The sequence below is a fragment of the Ailuropoda melanoleuca genome, chromosome 5 (assembly GCF_002007445.2).
Source record: "Ailuropoda melanoleuca isolate Jingjing chromosome 5, ASM200744v2, whole genome shotgun sequence".
NCBI classification, from domain to species: Eukaryota; Metazoa; Chordata; class Mammalia; order Carnivora; family Ursidae; genus Ailuropoda; species Ailuropoda melanoleuca.
In genome coordinates this window covers 2,375,058-2,393,194 of record NC_048222.1, presented here as the reverse complement: position 1 = coordinate 2,393,194, position 18,137 = coordinate 2,375,058, and the positions used below count along the sequence as shown (strand labels likewise).

The 18,137-nt window shown below is 41.0% G+C and overlaps 1 protein-coding gene across 1 annotated transcript; it reads right to left on the bottom strand.

The window, feature by feature from the left end:
• Positions 1–185: 185 nt before the first annotated feature.
• Positions 186–17,793, bottom strand: SLC17A3 (solute carrier family 17 member 3). The gene is made up of 12 exons (XM_002915828.3): positions 17,712–17,793; positions 12,190–12,401; positions 11,751–11,984; positions 11,578–11,665; positions 6,659–6,745; positions 2,646–2,770; positions 2,366–2,527; positions 1,947–2,076; positions 1,709–1,856; positions 1,330–1,420; positions 333–469; positions 186–249 (listed from the first exon to the last, which is right to left on the bottom strand). The coding sequence occupies exons 1-11, from the start codon at positions 17,791–17,793 to the stop codon at positions 335–337; spliced, it is 1,494 nt and encodes a 497-aa protein (XP_002915874.1). The 3' UTR covers positions 186–249; positions 333–334.
• Positions 17,794–18,137: the final 344 nt, after the last annotated feature.

The window sequence follows — 18,137 nt, the reverse complement described above, 5'->3', positions numbered from 1 at the left end:
CCAGCAGTTCCTCCGAATCCACTGGTAATTCTACGAAGACGACAGTTTGTTCTTGGCTAGCACTTTATTGGCATTTTCGTTTTTCTTACATTTTCCTCAAAAAAAAACCTTAGTAACATAAAGAATTGATCTCAGATTTGAAAAGAACTGCAGCAAATGAAATTCTTTCTGTTGGTATTTTCGTCACCAAAGGCTTCTCATTTGTGAAGGAATGTGCCTGGTGATTTCCATCCTATCAGGGTGGGAGAACTAAGGAAGAAAAGTAATATAGAATTAAAAATTTAAATAGTGCTTCTCTGGTTAAATCCATAGACGAAATCACCATCCTTTACCTTCATAAACGAGTGAGTTTCCTCTCTTTAGCCCAATCTTGGACTTCTGCGTCTCCAAATACAAGGTAGAAGGTCAGGCCTGATAAGTTAATGGCGAGCAACAACAGGAAGACATTTCTCCACCCAAATTCAGGGTCCTGAGGACACAAACCTCAAGTCAACATTACCCCTTTCATCCTTTTCTCTATGAGACCATCTTAGTAGTTTAGAAGACCATGTTTGCTAGTGGGTTTCCGCAGAAATTCATTCCCTGAGAGCAGCGTGGTATTTGAATAGAAATAATACGTTCAAATAATATGTGCATTTGGAATAGTCTTAATAAATGGGATTTAGGGACCTTTACAATTAGCTTGCAGAACTGCACTTGTCACTGTTTACCAAAGTGCCATACGTTTTCTCTGTGGGGCAAATCCTGACAACAGCAAATATGCTGAGTGTTTTCTTCTTGCATTGCAATGACATGGTGGCCACATTGCAGGCTTTGGAGTTAGACATGTCTAAAGAGGAAGAATTCTGATTCTATATCCTCTTAGTGGAAATACTTATCCTATCAGATTTTTTGGCTTAATCATCAGGAAGTGAGGATAACAATACACCATCCTCACAATTGGTGTGAGAATCAATAACCAAATGAGATTCCTGTACACAGGACACCTCTAATCATGCCTGCATGTGTCACACACGCCAGCACGTCTGCTTTAATTATCCTTTTGCTTGGGGATGGTTGTGCAAATGAAAATTCCAGAGTGTTGCGGAAGACACGGCAAGTTGCATCTATGCATGGAATCAACATCTCATAACATCCGTGTGGCTGTGTCATCTCAGTTTTAAAGACTGAAAGAAATTGTTCTACATTTCTCTGTCCCAGTTTGATCTTCATGACAAAGGTGACCCACGACATAATTGTATTTTCTAAACTGCGGATGCCGTCTTTATGCTACTGCCTTTATAAATAGATTTGGCAGAGCATTTTAACAATCTGTGACAAGAAAACTACCTGATTGAGGAGAAACCCGTTGACAGAGGGTGCCAGGATTCCTGAGATGTATGCGAATGCTCTCGTGGTTCCCATGAGAAAACTGGAATGTCTGTGGGTGAGAGGAATGTTCCAGGCTAGATCCAGAAATGCTTCACAGTGTCCTTCAGCCTTGCTCTTCTAATTACATCAAAAAGGACTTGCGTTGTGTTTGTTCAATGAGAGGCACTGAGACAAATCGATAATACCCCTCCCCCCACACACCTGAAAAAATGGCCACAGGATCAACTGCGATCCTTGCCTGTGATTTATTTCTTCCCAAAGTTTGGGGCTCCCAGAAAGCTTCGGGCTAAATCTTTTTCAGAATACGTGAATATAAGAGTGGAGATTACCATCCTACCTTGGAGCAATATCTAAGGCATTGATATAGACCCCTGACTGACTGAAGGGGCTTAGTCCGCACGACAGTGTTAGCAGGATCATTGTCGTGATGTAGCTGGGGGTGAGGAAGGGCAGAACCACAAGGAGCACTGAAGATGGGAAATTTCCTGGGGAACGTGGAACAAATTGAACAATGAGATACATCTTTGGCTCTTGTATGCTTTGTGAATCATCTGCCCCTCAGGCTCTGTTCTTACCTAGAAATGTGGCAGCTTTCCTCACAGTAATGAGCCTAAAGTTCTTGGTCAGGAGGAAATCTGCCAGATGGCCTCCCAGCATCCCAGTGACCCAGGCAATGATAAAGGGAAGGGCAGACAGGAACCCATTCTGAGGGGGGAAAAAAATTGAGTAAACCATCATAACTGGGGCAGTGAGCCCCCACCTTTTGTTGATAAACCACTGGTCATCATACTGACAATCCTGAAATCTCACTCTTAAGAAAGTCATCACCTCTCCAGTCATACCCTTAGAAAAGCTATTGGCATTAGTGTTATATATTAGATTATTTAGTTGTAGGTGGTAAAGGATAAATTCTTCTGGAAGGAATGATTTGTGAAGACAAAGTGATTGGTGGGTCGTGCATACTGGAGAAAGGCACGGAAGGAAATGCACTCACATCTCTTATGTTAATGTTGAACACAGAGCCGATGTAAGTCGGTATATACACAATCAGTGTGACTATTAGCCACTGATGGCTGAAGCCGCAGACAAACATGGACCAAATCGGGAGCGACCTGAGCATGGCCTTGATGGGGAGAGGCTGCTTACAAGGGCTGACCTGAACACAAATGTACTGATTAGAACAGTGAGAGCTGAGACGGGCTCACGCATGCGCCTTAGGCACCCTGAGAAATCCAGAGGCTGACACAAGCTCTGGAGATGGTTGGAGTCCTTACCTCTATCTGGTGGGCCAAGGAGGACAGGATATATTCTTTCTCTGTGACGTTTATCCATGGGTGAGACACAGGGTCATCGTAAAGCAGAACAAACCAGAAAAGGCAGTAGACACAGCCCATGGCTCCTGCAAGCAGAGCATAACATTGGTAACTGAGCTTGGTTCTGCTTTCTGGGGAATTTCTTTTCTGTCGGGACATTTTCAAGGGCAGGTCCTGGGAAAAGTCCTGGCTCATAATATCCCCTTTCCATTTCTCAAAAAAATTCACATGAATATCACAGCTTTCTAGAACTCTCTTTTTTCTCTTTTTCTTTCTTTCTTCTTTTTTTCTTTCTTTCTTCTTTCTTTCTTTCTTTCTTTCTTTCTTTCTTTCTTTCTTTCTTTCTCTTTCATTTCTTGATTATTTGTGCAAATGAAAATCACAGACCCTAGGGATGGCAGGAAACTTGGTAATTCAACCTTTTTAATTTTACCAAAGGAAAACTATTTCTTTTAACACTTTTGACACCAAATGTTTGGGTTTTCCCCATGAAGAAATTCTCCAATTCTCTGTAGACACCAGCGTGGCTCAATTTTGACATTAATTATTGGTCGTTAGCACAGACCCCACAGGGTGAGGGCTCGGTCTCATAGGACTGCTCCTCCCCCCACTTCAGATGCCAGTCACAAGCAGTGGGGCCCCGGATTACCCACACTTCTGACTTGACTGCACAGTTCGGGGTTCCTACAACCCCCCTCTCAGTTTTGATAATTAATTGGAACAAAGTCAGCTCACAAAGCGCAGGGAAACATTTGCTTATGCTTACCAGTTTGTTATAAAGGCTATTATGTGGGACAGAGATGAACAGCCAGATGAAGAGATACACAGGACACGGTCAGGAAGGGTTCTGAGCACAGGAGGGTCTGTCCCTGTGGAGTTGGGATGAGTCACCCTCCCAACAAGTGAATGTAGTCACCAATCTGAAAGGTCTCAGAACCCCACAGTTCAGGGACTTTTATGGAGGCTACAAAATGTAGGCATAACCGAGTGTTAACTCATTGTGCAGCCCCTTTCCCTCCCGGGGCGTGGAGGGTGGGGCCGGAGGCTCCAAGCTTCTAATCAGGGTTTGTTCTTTCTGATGACCAGCCCCCATCTTGAAGCCATCCAGAGTGCCACCAGGAGTTGCCTCATTAGAAAAGAAGATCCCTCAGGAAATTGCAAGGGTTTTAGGAGCTCTGTGCCAGAAACTGGGGCAGAGACCACATACATTTCTGCCGGCGTCCCATGAGCCATTGTAAGAGACGAAAGAGGTATTCTTACTTGCGTTTCCCTAACGACAAAGTGTGTTGAGCACCTTTCCCTGGGTTTATTTTTCCTCTCTCTATCTTCTTTGGTGTGAAGTGTCATTGTCCACTTTTAAAACATTTTTTGTTGTTTTCTTATGATTGAGTTTTGAGAATTATTTACACATTCCAAATAAAAGTCCTTATTATATATGTGCTTTGCAAGTATTTTCTCCCTGTCTTTATTATCCTAATAATGGCTCATAAAGGCAAGTTTTTCACTTTGATGACATTCAGTCTATCAGTTTGTAATTCTATGAATCAAGCCTTTGGTGGCCTGTCCAAGGAATCTTTGCTAACTAAAGAACAAAGATTTTCTCAAATGTTTTCTTCTAGAAGGATACTAACTTTAGATTTTAAAATTAGGTCCAGGATTTATTTTGAGTTCTTTTTTTTTAAATTTATTTATTTGAGAGAGAGGGTGAGCGAGCATGAGTGGGGGGATGGGCAGAGGGTGAGGGAGGGAGAGAATCCCAAGCAGACTCCCTGCTGAGCGCAGAGCCTGACTCTGGTGATCTGACAACCCTCAGATCTCGACCCAAGCCAAAACCAAGAGTCGGACACTTATCTGACTGCGCCACCCAGGTGCCCCTGAGTTCGTTTTTGTATAGGGTACAAGATAATGGACCAGACGCCATTGGGGTTTTTTTGTTTTTTGGTTTTGGTGTGTTTGTTTTGCTTTGTTTTGCACATGAATATCCATTTTTTAAGTACCATCTGTTAAAAAGCCTATCCTTTCTCCATTGAATTCCCATTGCACCTTTGTCCAAAATCAGTTTACCTTTTGTGTGTGAGTCTGTTTAGGACTGTATTCTGCTCCACTGATCTATTTTCTACCTATATGCTAATACAACAATGTCTCGATGGCATAATCTTACGTCTTGACATCAGGCAATGTTAGTCCTCCAACTTTGGAAGTCATTTGCAAAATAGTTTGGCTGTTCTAGAATCTTTATTTTCATGAGAATTAGGTTTCAGTGCAAATTTCACATTTTTTGTCCTATTTATCCTTATGTTACATATTTGTTGATGCTATTGAAAAATGGTACTGCTATCTTTAATTTAAATGTCTGATTCTTTCCACTTTGGCATGTCTAAAAATGTCCTTATTTTGCCTCTGAATTTTTTCCCTCTGGCTCCAGAGTTCTATGTTGACAGATTTTTTTTCTTTACAGGACTTGAAAGATGTTTCGCTGCCTTCTTCCTTGCGTTGCTTCCAACAGGAAAGCTGCACCCCTTCATTGACCCTGTTTCTCTGTATGTAACGTGGTTTTTAGCTCTGGCTGCTTTTAAGATTCTATCTTTATCACTGGCTTTGAGCCATCTGACTACCGTGTAACTTGGTGTCATTTTCTCCATGTTTCCATTGATTGAGGCAAATGGACCTTCCTGGGTCTGTGAGTTTGCAGTTTTCATTGACTTTGGTGACTCTTCACTCATGATTTCCTCAAAGACTTCTTCTGTTCTCCCATACCACTCCTCTTCTCTGAGCACGCTACTCTGTCCTGATGTTCTCGTTCACTATTACTGTTTTTCTCAGGGTGGTCCCTTCTGGATGATTTATGCTGCTATTTTTAGGTTCCCTAATCTGTCCTTAACTCCATCCATATATTATAGTTTTCATCTCTAGAAGTTAGATTTGGGTCTTTTAAAAAAGATTTTTCCATGTCTCCACTTAACTTCCAAACAAATAGACTCAGGCTATAGCACAGTTAGAATAACTGTTTATTTTAATGCCCTTGTCTGCTAATTTTAGTATTTGTGTCCGTTCTGGGTTGGTTTTCATTGATTTTTTAAATTCTTCTTCTTCTGAATTGTGTTTTCCTGTGGTTTTTTTTTTTCTATGCCTGGTAATCTATGATTGGAACCAGACCTTGTGAATTATACCTAGTTGGATGCTGAATATTTTTGTCTTCCTATACATATTTTCGAACTTTTGTCTGGGATACGGTTAAATGACACAGAAACAGTTTGATCTTTTAGGTCTTGTGTCATCATTTGTCAGAGGGACCCACTGCAGTGTTTCCTCTGGAGCTAATTATTTCTCACTAACGAGGAAAGTCGATGGTGAATATTCTGCCCAATGGCCTCTGAACTGTAAGTGTTTCCAGTCTGTCTTGTGGCAAGAGGCGCCATCTTTGATTCTCCATAAGTACTGGATATCGTTCTTTAATCTTTCCCAGGGATTTTTTCCCTCTGGGCTCAGATGATGTCTTCACACCCGTGCCCTAATGAGTGCTCCACTTAGGATCAAGGTGGGGGGGGGGCTGCAGATAACTGGGTTTCCTGTTCCCTCTTTTCTGCCTCACTCTCCGAGCTTTTAGCTTTGTCTCCTCGATTCTGTTTCTGTGGAGTTCCCTTTTCCCGTGCCCTGCCTCAGACCTCACCTCTCACAGGTCATTGTTACTCACTGTCTTCACCCTGTTGGTGTTCAATGTTTTTTCTCTGCTTAGGAAGCTTGCACCTAACCCGGGCCCCCACACGGATGTACTTAATCTGATACACAACCCACAGCAGTGGCCGCATGTTTTTCTTTCCTCTCTCATGAACCACTGTTCTGCAAGCCTGTCCCCTGCAGCCTGCAAGGGAAGAGCACGCCCAACCATGTCGTGCTAATGTGTTATGGCGGGTTAAGAGCATCACAGACTGATCCTTGGAAGAAGCCCTGGGGATGGGGAGACAGTAGCTTACCCAAGATATAGAAGGCAAAAGGCCACCCTAGGGTTTGGCAGATGATGCCACCCAGGAGGATGATGGTGAAGGTTCCCAGTGTCATTCCTGCAAAGAGACAGAGAGTAAGCTGTAGGGCTCTGGACCGCCATTGAAGAAACAGCAACAGAATGACAGATGTTAGCAGCATCACCAACCATAACGAGACAGGCATATTGAAATACATGAACTTCAGATGTGTCACTCCACATGTTCTCCTGAGGACCCATTTTTCTGGAAGTTCCCCCAATAACATTGCAGATGACAGCTATGCTGCTTCCTTTCGAGCTATTTTAATTTTTAACTACACAAGTCATGTGACATATGCTTATCGTAAGAGTAAATTACCACAAAGAACCAAAGTTCCCCTCATGTGCCCCCCAACCCATTCCCACTTTGGTCTCTAATGTCAACCAGTGCCCATTATGTGGTATGCAAACGTATATAGTACATATTGACACACACGCTTAGCTCTTTGTAAAGGCATTTATGCACCATGTAGACAGAAAGCTAGATTTGTCTGTGAAGGTGCCAATAACACTGTTTTAATTTCCCTGGCCTCACAGAGTATTCTCATACATAGTAGGGCACACTTCCTTTTTACAACATTTTCAAAACTAGGCTATTATTTCTGAACGTAGATTGAATCATCATTTCTGAACATAAGCGTATATTTTTTTGGTACAATAGAATAACATCAGTGGACTTGCTCAAACACTTTGTGCATTTTTCATTTTGATAGATACTGTCAAAGTATCTTACAAAAAGCCTGTACGAAACTAAATAGTCAAAAATACTGGTTTTTCCCCTCATCTCCTTGAGAACATTGGACATCTCAAAGTTTCCAAAAAGTCTTCCAAATATGAATGAAAACAGTATCTCATTATTTCCTATTTTGGGTGAAGTTGAGTATCTTTTCCTATGTTTATAATTGTTATTTATTCTGTGGACAGGGAAAGGCAGCATTTGAAAGGAGGCTGCCTGCCTTCAGGGCACAGTAGATGAAGATAGAAATCAGTACCTTTTCCACCACAAAGTCCACCAAATCTTCACGTTCCCCTTGAACCCTCTGCCTTCATGCCAGTTAGAGTAGGGGACAAGTTTCTGATCCATCCAAGACCAGATCCCTCCAGTCCCCTGGACCACGTCTCCTCCAGTCTAGCCCAGGCCGAGGCCACTGCGAGGATACACCCTCACGTGTGTACCCTCACTTAATTCCTCAGCTCTCCAGTTCTCACCCATCCACATACACAGACTTATCTTCCTTCATACAGCCTGGGCTCCAAACCAAACCAAACTTTCCACCTCTTCAGAACTCCCTCCATGTACTTTGACAGTTTTTTGCTTCTTTTCAGAGCAAAACTTCTCCAAATGTTGTGCTTCCTCCCTCTGCTCCCTGCCCTTCCACCCCTGTCAAAGCCTTTAAAGACCTCAGGCTCACCAAATCCACAATTATTGTCTCCAGACCACCATCAGGTGGCTCCATTGACCCGTCACCTCGGACTGAATGCTGTCCAAGGGCCCCTGGGAGGCTCCCCAGTCCCCTCTCCTTCTCCTCTGTCTGAAGCCCAGATCTTAGAGGGTCATGGGGCTATTTCCTTGAGTTTCTTCTCTGGGTGATCACATTCAACTGAGGACTTCGAATACCATCTGTATCCCAAGAAATTTTGGTATGTCTTGTTATCTGTCATATTTCTGCTGAATTCCAGACTATAATTTGATCTCCATTCATAGTTCATAGCCAACCCTTGATTTACATATATTGTAGATTAATGCTCAAATCTATCACCTGTCTATGCAATTTGTTCCACGTGTGCATGTGTATGTGTGTGTACCGTAAGTATATGTTTTCCTTTTCTGACCTTTATGAAAGTGATAGCACCCTAGCTGTTCTCTTTAGGACATTGCAATGTGTACCTTAAACGTGTTAATTTACCCCATTTGCATCTTATATCTCGCTCTGTGTTTTAGAGTAGTTCGACTGGACAAGTATAGCACCTCATTTGGCCTGTGAGCCTATCTGTACCATGACCGCTGGGATAGCTTGCCAGGTAGTGTACTTGGGACCAACATTACATCAAGGTGATTTTCCATCAGTAGCCATGCTTTGTTCATTCAACATTTGTTTTTCTAACACTTAGCCGTGTTGCTTTATGCAACTGCAGGGTGTGTTTGTTGTTGTTGTTTCACGTCTGTATGATGCTGCATCGTCTTCAGACTGTTTGTGTGTGTGTGTTCCTATCACCTCAAATATGAGCTGCCAGTTCTGTTTTATCTGCTTAGTCTTCTTCTCTTAAGTGGCTACAAAGTTTCCTGCCTATAGATGTGTCTTTGTGGTTCCCTGGAGAGGAGGCTAGAGTATGTTTTATCCCAGAGGCTGACAGTACCTGGGCCCTTCCATTGTTGGGTGTCTTTCTGGGAAGTCTTCCTTCAGCCTCACGGGCTGGGTCATCTTATTCACCAGTACAGCCTGCTGAGAATCCCCAGAATGACCAGAAATGGCCATTTCTGTAAGAACTAGTGAGGCAGGTGGGTAGGCTTAGCCCATTCCACCTGCAGACGGGTTCCTCCAATGGCTTCCTGCGGGCGCCTCAGACAGCCATTGGCTTTGTGTTCTCTGAACAAGAAAAGGTTTCTAAAGGCCAGTAAAGACTACCTGTTTGGGGACACTAAGATATTCCCCTAACACCAAACACAAGGAAGTCTCTGGCACTTGCAGACTTGTGGATTCTGAAGACTCTCCTAGACAGTCAGTTGACCTACTCCAGTAGCTCCATGCCTGTATAACTGGAAATGAGAGAGAAGGGAGCTGTCACTTTTATAGGATCACTGCCTTCCTTCCAAGATTTAAAACTTTTCCTCCATGCTTTCCATCTCCTGATTCTTGTATTGTATTCTGGGATAATCCATCAACTTATTTGTCCAACTTGTTAATTTGATGGTTGTCTCCCTTCATTTAGGTATTCAGACCATTCATTGCAGTTAAAAATATTAGCAATTATATTATTTTATCAACAATTATTTTATAGCAATCTATTTTCTAAGTTATTTTTTCACATTTTTAATTGAAGTATAGTTGACATATGTTCGTTTCACTGTACAATATAGTGATTTGACAATGATACACATTGCAAAATACCACAGTAAGTGTAACCATCTATCACCATACAATAATAATATTATTGACTCTATTCCCTATGCTGTACTTTTCATTCCCATGATTATTTATTTTATAATTGGAAGTCTGTATCTGTTAACCCCCTTCACCTATTTGACCCACCCTCCCACTCCCACCCGCACCTCTGGCAACCACCAGTTTGTTTGCTATGTTTATGTGCCTATCTCTCTTTCCTGCTGTTATTGTTATTTGTTTGTTTTGTTGGTTTTTTTAGATTTCACATATAAGTGAAATAATATGGTAATCGTCTTTCTCTGTCTGACTTGCATCACTTAGCATAATAAAGCTTTAGGTCCATCCACGTTGCTGCAAATGGCAAGACTTCATTCTTTTTTATGACCAAATAATATTCCCTAATGTCTCTACCACTTCTTCCTCAGCCATCCATCTATCAGTGGACACTTGGTTTGCTTCTGTATCTTTTCCTATTGTAAAGATTGCAGCAGCAAAGATATGAGTGTGCAAGTATCTTTTGTACGAATGTTTTCATCTTCCTTAGGTAAATACCTGAAGGGGAATGACTGGATTGTATGGGACTTTTATTTTTAATTTTTTGAGGAATCTCCATACTGTTTTCCATGGTTGCTGCACCAATTTATATTATCAGTAATAGGGCACAAGGATTCTCTTTTCTCCACATCCTCACCAGCCCTTATTATTTCTTGCCTTTTTGATACTAGCCATTCTGACAGTTTTTTTCTTTTTAAATAAATGTTATTATACATATTTTCTGGGATCTCTCCCATGCTATTAATAATGTAAAATTTTCTTTTAATTTCTTCTTCATTGGGTTCATTCTTACAGTTTTTGAGTTTGTTCTCTCTCTTTTCTCTTGGTTTCTTCCAAATGTTCACAGATTTGGAGGTGGAGGGTCCAATCCTTATTTACACTTAGAAGCGCCATTAGTCAGCTGTGATAACTGATGTGAATTTCCTTCATCCCAATTGGTAGACTATTCCCCTATTAGTGAATACAAGCTCTGGTGAGAGAAAATAATCCCCCAGAGTTGTAAAGGGCTCTATGGGAGGTATGAGGTCAGTCAGGTTGTGTGTGTGTGTGTGTGTGTGTGTGCGGCCTGTTTTCTGGGCTGAAGAGTGCCCATAAGTATCCGTAAGTTAGCTGGAGAGTTACCCTTTTCTTACCTAGCACCTACTTCATCAATTTCATGTATGTTAGCCCTATTCTTTCTGTTTTTCATTCCTCTCCGATATAATGTAGAGTTCTTTCTTCAGAATATTCATTCCAGATACACTGTCTAAGCAAATCATGATGAGAAAGCAGTTCTCAGAACACCAAAGAGCAATTCCAAAGAATATTAAGTTGGATGCATACCTTATACATAAAATACTAAAATAGACTCCAACAAATCAGAAATTTAACTATAAAAAATGAAATCATGCAAGTTCAAGAAAAAACACAGGTGGATGCTTTTATAACATTTCCATCTATGATTCAAAATCTAGAAGCAAAGAATGATCAATTTACCTACACAAAAATATTTTTTTTCAGAATAGGAAAAATCATTATAAGCAAAGTCATGTTACAAATGACAACTTGGGGAAAAACAACGAAAGTCATGTCAGAGAGGATCCATCTCCTTAATTTATAAATACTTGGTCAACACTGAGGAGAAGACAAAGAAACATTCAATAGAAAAATTATCAAATAACCCAGTGTGAGAGTGTTGCATTGTAATGTAATCACTTCAGTTGTGTGTTTTTACCTGATAAACCAATGGAGCAGAGTCGACTTCGTTCATGGGGAGGACCCCATTTCTCCCAAAGTGCATACTGGCCCCCAAGTACTGATCCCTGAAATCAAAATAGTTAGAGATCTTGATGTGTGGTGCCATATAGAAGTTCCTATCCAGCTCATAGTTATAAAATACCTGGATACCTGGGATAGGCTCAGGAGTATTCGAGTTGCAATGAGGGAAACTAGTCCAAGCTCAGCCGCCAGAGGGGTGAAGATATTGAGGATTGAGGATGCAAACAAGGAAACACCAACCACTCGCTTCGTTCCTACTCTTCCAGCCAGGTAGCCACTGAGAGTCAGTGTCAGCAACATGCCGTAGCTGGCAGAACCAAAGATGATGCCCTGAATTTGAGGGCTCCAGTTGTACACAGGGGCCTTACGGAAACAGAGAATGCTGGAATGAGCCATTTGCAGGAAGGTGTTAACACAACGGAAAACACCTCTTTAGATCTTTCACTTGCTTTCAAATCACTATTTTCCCCAATAAAACTTTTTAACATAGAAGCTCTAAAAAAAAAAATAAACATACAAACAAACAACAGCAAAAACAAGAGCACAGCTTAAATCGTGCATTGCTTACCCTTGCAGGTAGACTGGCTGGGGTATCATTCAGGCCGCCAAATGAATCACCAGGCAGCCCCTCGGTGGAGCCATTGAACTGGAACCGATGGTCCGTGCTGTTGACCATGGCTACCATGGTGATGCTTATGACAGCTAGCTGTGCTGTCGCTATGAAGTTGCAGATATGTATGATAAAGGCTACCCCATAGCGAGTGGAACATAAGTTCAGACCTGGAAATATTATACATGACATTAGTGCTTTCCTTATAAGCCATCATTTGTTTCTTTCAAGTTGTAATACCACAGGCCATCACCTGATGTTTTCAATGGCACTCTACTGGCTTTAGAAAAGGAGGATACAAAAGGAGGAAATCACTGAGTTGAACCAAAGGTGTTTTAATTTATTTTTATTAAAACAATTTTTTTTTTAATTTGAGAGAGAGAGAGTGAGAGAGAGAAAGAGCACGAGCCAGGCGAGGGGCAGAGAAGCAGATTCCCTGCTGAGCAGGGAGCCTGACGTGGGACTCAATCCTAGGACTCTGGGATGGTGACCTGAGCCGAAGGCAAACGCTTCACCAACTGAACGACCCAGGCACCCCCAAATGTGTTTTTGTACCACAGCTATAGAGACAGTGACTTGCTCTGAGGCATCTGTGTTTCCTATGATTCTGTCTCTCCCATTCCTTGATTATTGTATTCTATAGTTGATGAAATTACTTAGAAGTAAGTACATATATAGTAAAATATACATTTTATATACATATAAATAAAATATGTATATGTACATATTTACATTTTGTAATTTAAATAAATTATATGATATATATTATATGTACTATATAATAAATTGTATATATAAAACATAATTTTTTTAACTCTGAAGGAGTTTTTCCTTGGTGTAGATGATTATTCTTCAGGCATTGAGGACAAGCTTTCATTTAAAGTTTAAAATTAAGAGGTGCCTGGGTGGCTCAGTTGGTTAAGTGCCCCACTCTTGATTTTGGCTCAGGTCATGATCTTGGAGTTGTGGGGTTAGGCTCCATGCTCAGTGGGAAGTCTGCTTGAGATATTCTCTCTCTCCCTCTCCCTCTACCCCTCCCATCCCCGTGTGCACACTCTCTCTCTTTCTCTCAAATAAATAAAAAGATCTTTAAAAAAAAAGATTCTCCCTCTCCTCTGCCCCTCCCACCCCACTCCTGTGCTCTCACTGTCTTTAAAAAAAATGAAATAAAATAAAATAAAACAAATAAAGTTTGAAATTAAACCCCTGGAATTATTTTCTCAGGGAAATTGACAACCACAACTATGAAAAAATATAGCAAAAAGAAAGAAAGAAAAAAAGAAAGAGTGGAAAAAGAAATGAGCACAGCATTCAAACCTGTTTTTGTATTTCTAGGAAAGATGGCTATTGCTGGGAAGAAGCTATTGCAATACTGCAGAGGACAAGTGAAGACTGTTGGACGGGGTGGTAGCAGTAGAAGAGCGAAAATGTAATCAGACCCCAGATGAATCCCCGGGGGAGTCACACTAAATCTTGGTTTCAATCAAGACTCGTGAACAAGGACACTGGAGAGGTTCTTGTTCTAAGAACTAGAAGACTGGTTCACTGAGGAGGGAGTTCTGTGGCAAGAGAAGGTTTGGGAGGAGTGGGGATGATCAAGAGCTTATTATTGGACTGACAGAGACCCCTTTTAGGCACCCAAGGGAAGGTGTTGAGAATGTTGTTGGACACACAGCTCTAGAGTTTAGAAGAGATATAGAGGGTTGAGGTCTATGACTGGGCATTAGGAACCTACACATGATACTCGAAGCCATGATGTTTGGGAAAAGAGAACACAGAGGGAAGAGAACCAACGACTGACTCTGGGGCTTTCTAATGTTTAGAAAGGCTAAATAAGTGGGTACAACCAGCAAAGGAAGCTGAAAGGGAATGGTCAGCGGGTTTGGAAGAAAACCAGGAGGGTGTGGTGACCCGGAAGCCAAGAGGAAAAGGGCTGCAGGGAGGAGGGAGTCAGCAGGTCGGTCAGATGATCCTGATAGCTCATGTAACGTAATGACTAAGGAATAATTCACTTAATCCTCACGCCAATCTTTTGAGGAAGCTACTACTACTATCCCCATTTTATGGATGTACCTATGCTTGACATAAGTACAGAGAGACCAGCTAGCAGTGTAGTTCAGGTGTCTATGCTCTTAACCATTGTACCGCAAGTATATGATGGCTTTTATTTTGTCCTAGATGACTCCACGAGAATAGCTTTGCTGTAAACCCAGTGCACTCATCTGTGGGGTTTATATGGTGATATGGTGTGGAAAGGGAGGTCAACACCCTGTGTCTTCAAGAAGTCCTCAAAACTTCAAGGAAGGAGGTGCCTTGAGATAGCAAAAGAGCATTCCTTGCAAAGCCATACTGTTTTCTCTTTAAGTGCAGCAGAAGACTTTGTAGTGAATGGCAGGGGAGGGGGAGGCAGAATTTGGACGAGTGAGAAGCTCAAATATAATATTTTTATAAACGTTTCCCTCTTGATTCAGGGACGAGTGGTGACTTCTATGTCAACCAAATCAGCTAATAATTTATGAGTTCTCGTGGTCTCTGATCTCTCCAAGTTGCCTTGGGGTCCTAGAGACCAAAGGCTACCGTAAAGTAGTTTCAGCAAACCACGAGACTAATGGCTCACGAATGAGTGGGTTGAACATTTGCCTTATTAAATTTCTGAAAGATTAACTAGAGGATATATTTAAAAGGCTTAGCCTGATGCTTGCTAAGTATTAAGTATTCCTTGATACTACATGTGTCCTTAAAGATGATTTCTGTCCTGTGTCCATTCTGAATGAATAGTTCCAGCCATGTTCACCTAATAGGTTGGTGTCAGTGTCGTGCTGGCTATGAAATATTTTCAAGGATTACCCTTAGCTACATGAGAATGTATGAGTTTGTGTGTGTGTGTGTGTGTGTGTGTGACAGAGTGTGTGCCAATTAATAAATATCCTGGAGTTATCATATTTACCACTGGTAGAGAGCACTGATACCATGAAATCATGCACTTTTGAAACTGGAAGGTAATATTGAAGAACTCAATACTACTCTAATCAGAGTTGAGGAGACTTGTTTTTTAACTTGATATGACAAACAGATCCTAAGGTGACTCCAGTGGTGCTCACCTCGTGGTGTTCACAAATTTGTGTAATCCCCACCACTTGAATGAATTGCTTCCAGCCAGCACAAGTGGTGGGATGCACTCTCATGATTACATTACATTATATAATACTCCATTTTAGCAAACTGAAGCTAGAGCCCTTTCTCATGGGCTTGATAAAGTAAGCAGAAATTTGGAGAAGCCCACATGGTAAGGAACTATGGGCCACCACCCGGACAAGAGAGTGGCCTCTAGCCCAAATCCTGCCCAAACCAGGACCTTCAGCTGTATAGCTATAAGGAGATGAGTTCCCCTAACAACCTGAATGAGCTTGGAAGTGGGATCTTCCCCAGTCTAGCCGCCAGTTGAGAATGCAACCTGGCCAACTGCTTGATTGCAGCCTTATGAGATGCGGAGAAGAACCGACTAAACCAATGCATGTCTTAAACTCTGACCCACAGAATCTATAACATAATAAATGTGTGTCATTTTAGGCCATTAAGTTTATGGTAATATGTTTCAGGAATAGAAAAGGAATACAGCTGGCAAAAAATAATAAAGATGAGTTATATATATTAATAGACTACACAAGAGGTTTTTTTGGAAGGGAGGGCAAGCATTGAAAGATATTTGGATGATGCAGCAATGAAATTTGTCACAAGAGTAAAATAAGACATCAAAAAGCAGAAAAATCTAAGGAACAATAAAAAAACATGCAAAGAAATCATACAGTGAGTAAAGGACATTGTGGCAATTGATGGAGGAAAGGTAAATTCTATAATTCTGAGATAACTGGTTAAATATGTGGAAAAATAGAGTTGGAACAATATCTCTTAAATCCAAATAAAGTCTAGATATAATACAGTAGCAGTGCATTTTGTCAAATTAAAGATGCCATTGATTTTAAGATGTGTCATTTTTTGTTCTACTAAAACTCAATTGATCAACAAATCAAAAAAAATCAAACTTAACAGATTCAAAACTGAATGCCTGAGCTCCCCTCCCCAGCTTGTTCCACCCAGATTGTTTCTCAACTCAGTGGATGGAAATTCCAACCTTCCAGATATTTTGCGATTATCCTTGATTTCTTTGTTTCACACCTTAGATCCAATCTTTACACTGAAAATGTGTATAGTATCAAATCCCTTCTCACCAGAGCCATTGCTATCTTTTGGTTTAAAGCTGCTTCCGGGAGGTTCTAGCTACCAAATCCTTGCTTGGATTTTTGCAATAGCCTTTAACTTGACTTCCTGCTTCCAGTCTATCTTCAGTACAGCAATTGGAGTGTTCTAGTCATACCATAAATTAGATCGCCCCCTCTTCCACTCAAAATCTTCTATGTGGCTTCACTTTTATTCAGATGAAAAACTAAGGTCTCTGTAGTGACCAATGGAAATGAAATATTTATGCCCTTTGCATCAAAATTTTAATTTCTTATGAATAAACACTGAAGAAATAATAATTCTAACTGTAGACAAGTGTTATGTTAAAGGATGTTTATATATAATACATATATGTAATATATGTATAAAACATATATGTAAAATAGCTAAGTAGCAAAACAAAACTGTATAACTTAAATAACCACAAGAAGATTTTTCAGGTAAATAATGCTTTATCTATTGGACATATTGGAATAATAATATGCTTCCTTGGGATGCCTGGGTGGCTCAGTGGGTTAAGCACCTGCCTTCAGCTCAGGTCATGATCCCAGGGTCCTGGGATCAAGTCCCACATTGGGCTCCTTGCTCAGGGGGGAGGCTGCTTCTCCCTCCGCCTGCCTCTCCCCCCTACTTATGCGCATGCTCTCTCTCCCTCTGACAAATAAATAAAATCTTGAAAAAAATAAATAATTTGCATCCTTTAAGAAGAATGATTATTATAAAGCAATATGGAAAAGTATGTGTGGTCAAATTAAAATTGTCTTACTTTACCTAATTAAACAATACGGTTATATTTACAATATTACATGCAATGACAAGCAGAATATACAATACTAGTTGTATACAAATTTGGTAGCAATTATCAAAAAAATGTATATGGACCAAGATTAGAAGATAATCATCAAACATAAAAGACTTGTTTTTTATTTATCTATTTTATTTTATTTTACTTTTTCTTTAATTTTGTGGGCAGCAAAGCAAGGTATATCGAGCGATAGCAAAGTGATAGTACAAAGGTCTCGAGGAGGGCGGGACCCGAGAGGGTTGCCCAAAAGACTTGTTTTTTTAGTACAGTGGTATTTATTTCCTTCATATATTTGAAAAATACCCATTAATATTACCTGATTTTAAAAAAGAATCAAACGACTTACAAGGTATCAATTCATTTCTTTGTATTATGACACTGTGCATAAAGAATCCACCATAAAATCCTAAAACCAAGTAGTCGTGGTTGAGTTTACCTTTCTTGGGAACGAGCTTCTCATCCACTTGCATGTCTTGGGAGCACTTCCTCTTCCCAGCTGTGGCACTCAACTCTGCCATCGTGTTCTTTCCGCCTGAGGTGTTTCACCTATCGGACAATATGCACCCGCAGGTGTCAGCCAAGAGAAAGAGACTCCGCTGAAACATGTAAATGTTGGGCAACAAGCAAACCAAAGCCAGGCCATTCCATCTGCGTTGGGTATAGGGGGGGTCATTATTCCCTCTTGGCTTACGACAACAGGTGCACCACACTTCAGGTGTGGAACTGTCTAGTACTAGGATCTAGAGTGTTCATTGTGTGCCAGTTTAAGGGTACTGGCTTTGGAGCTAGGCATTGCCAAGTTCAAACCCAAGCCCATGATTTACCTGATGTGCCAAATGCCACCAGAAGCAAATGTGTATGT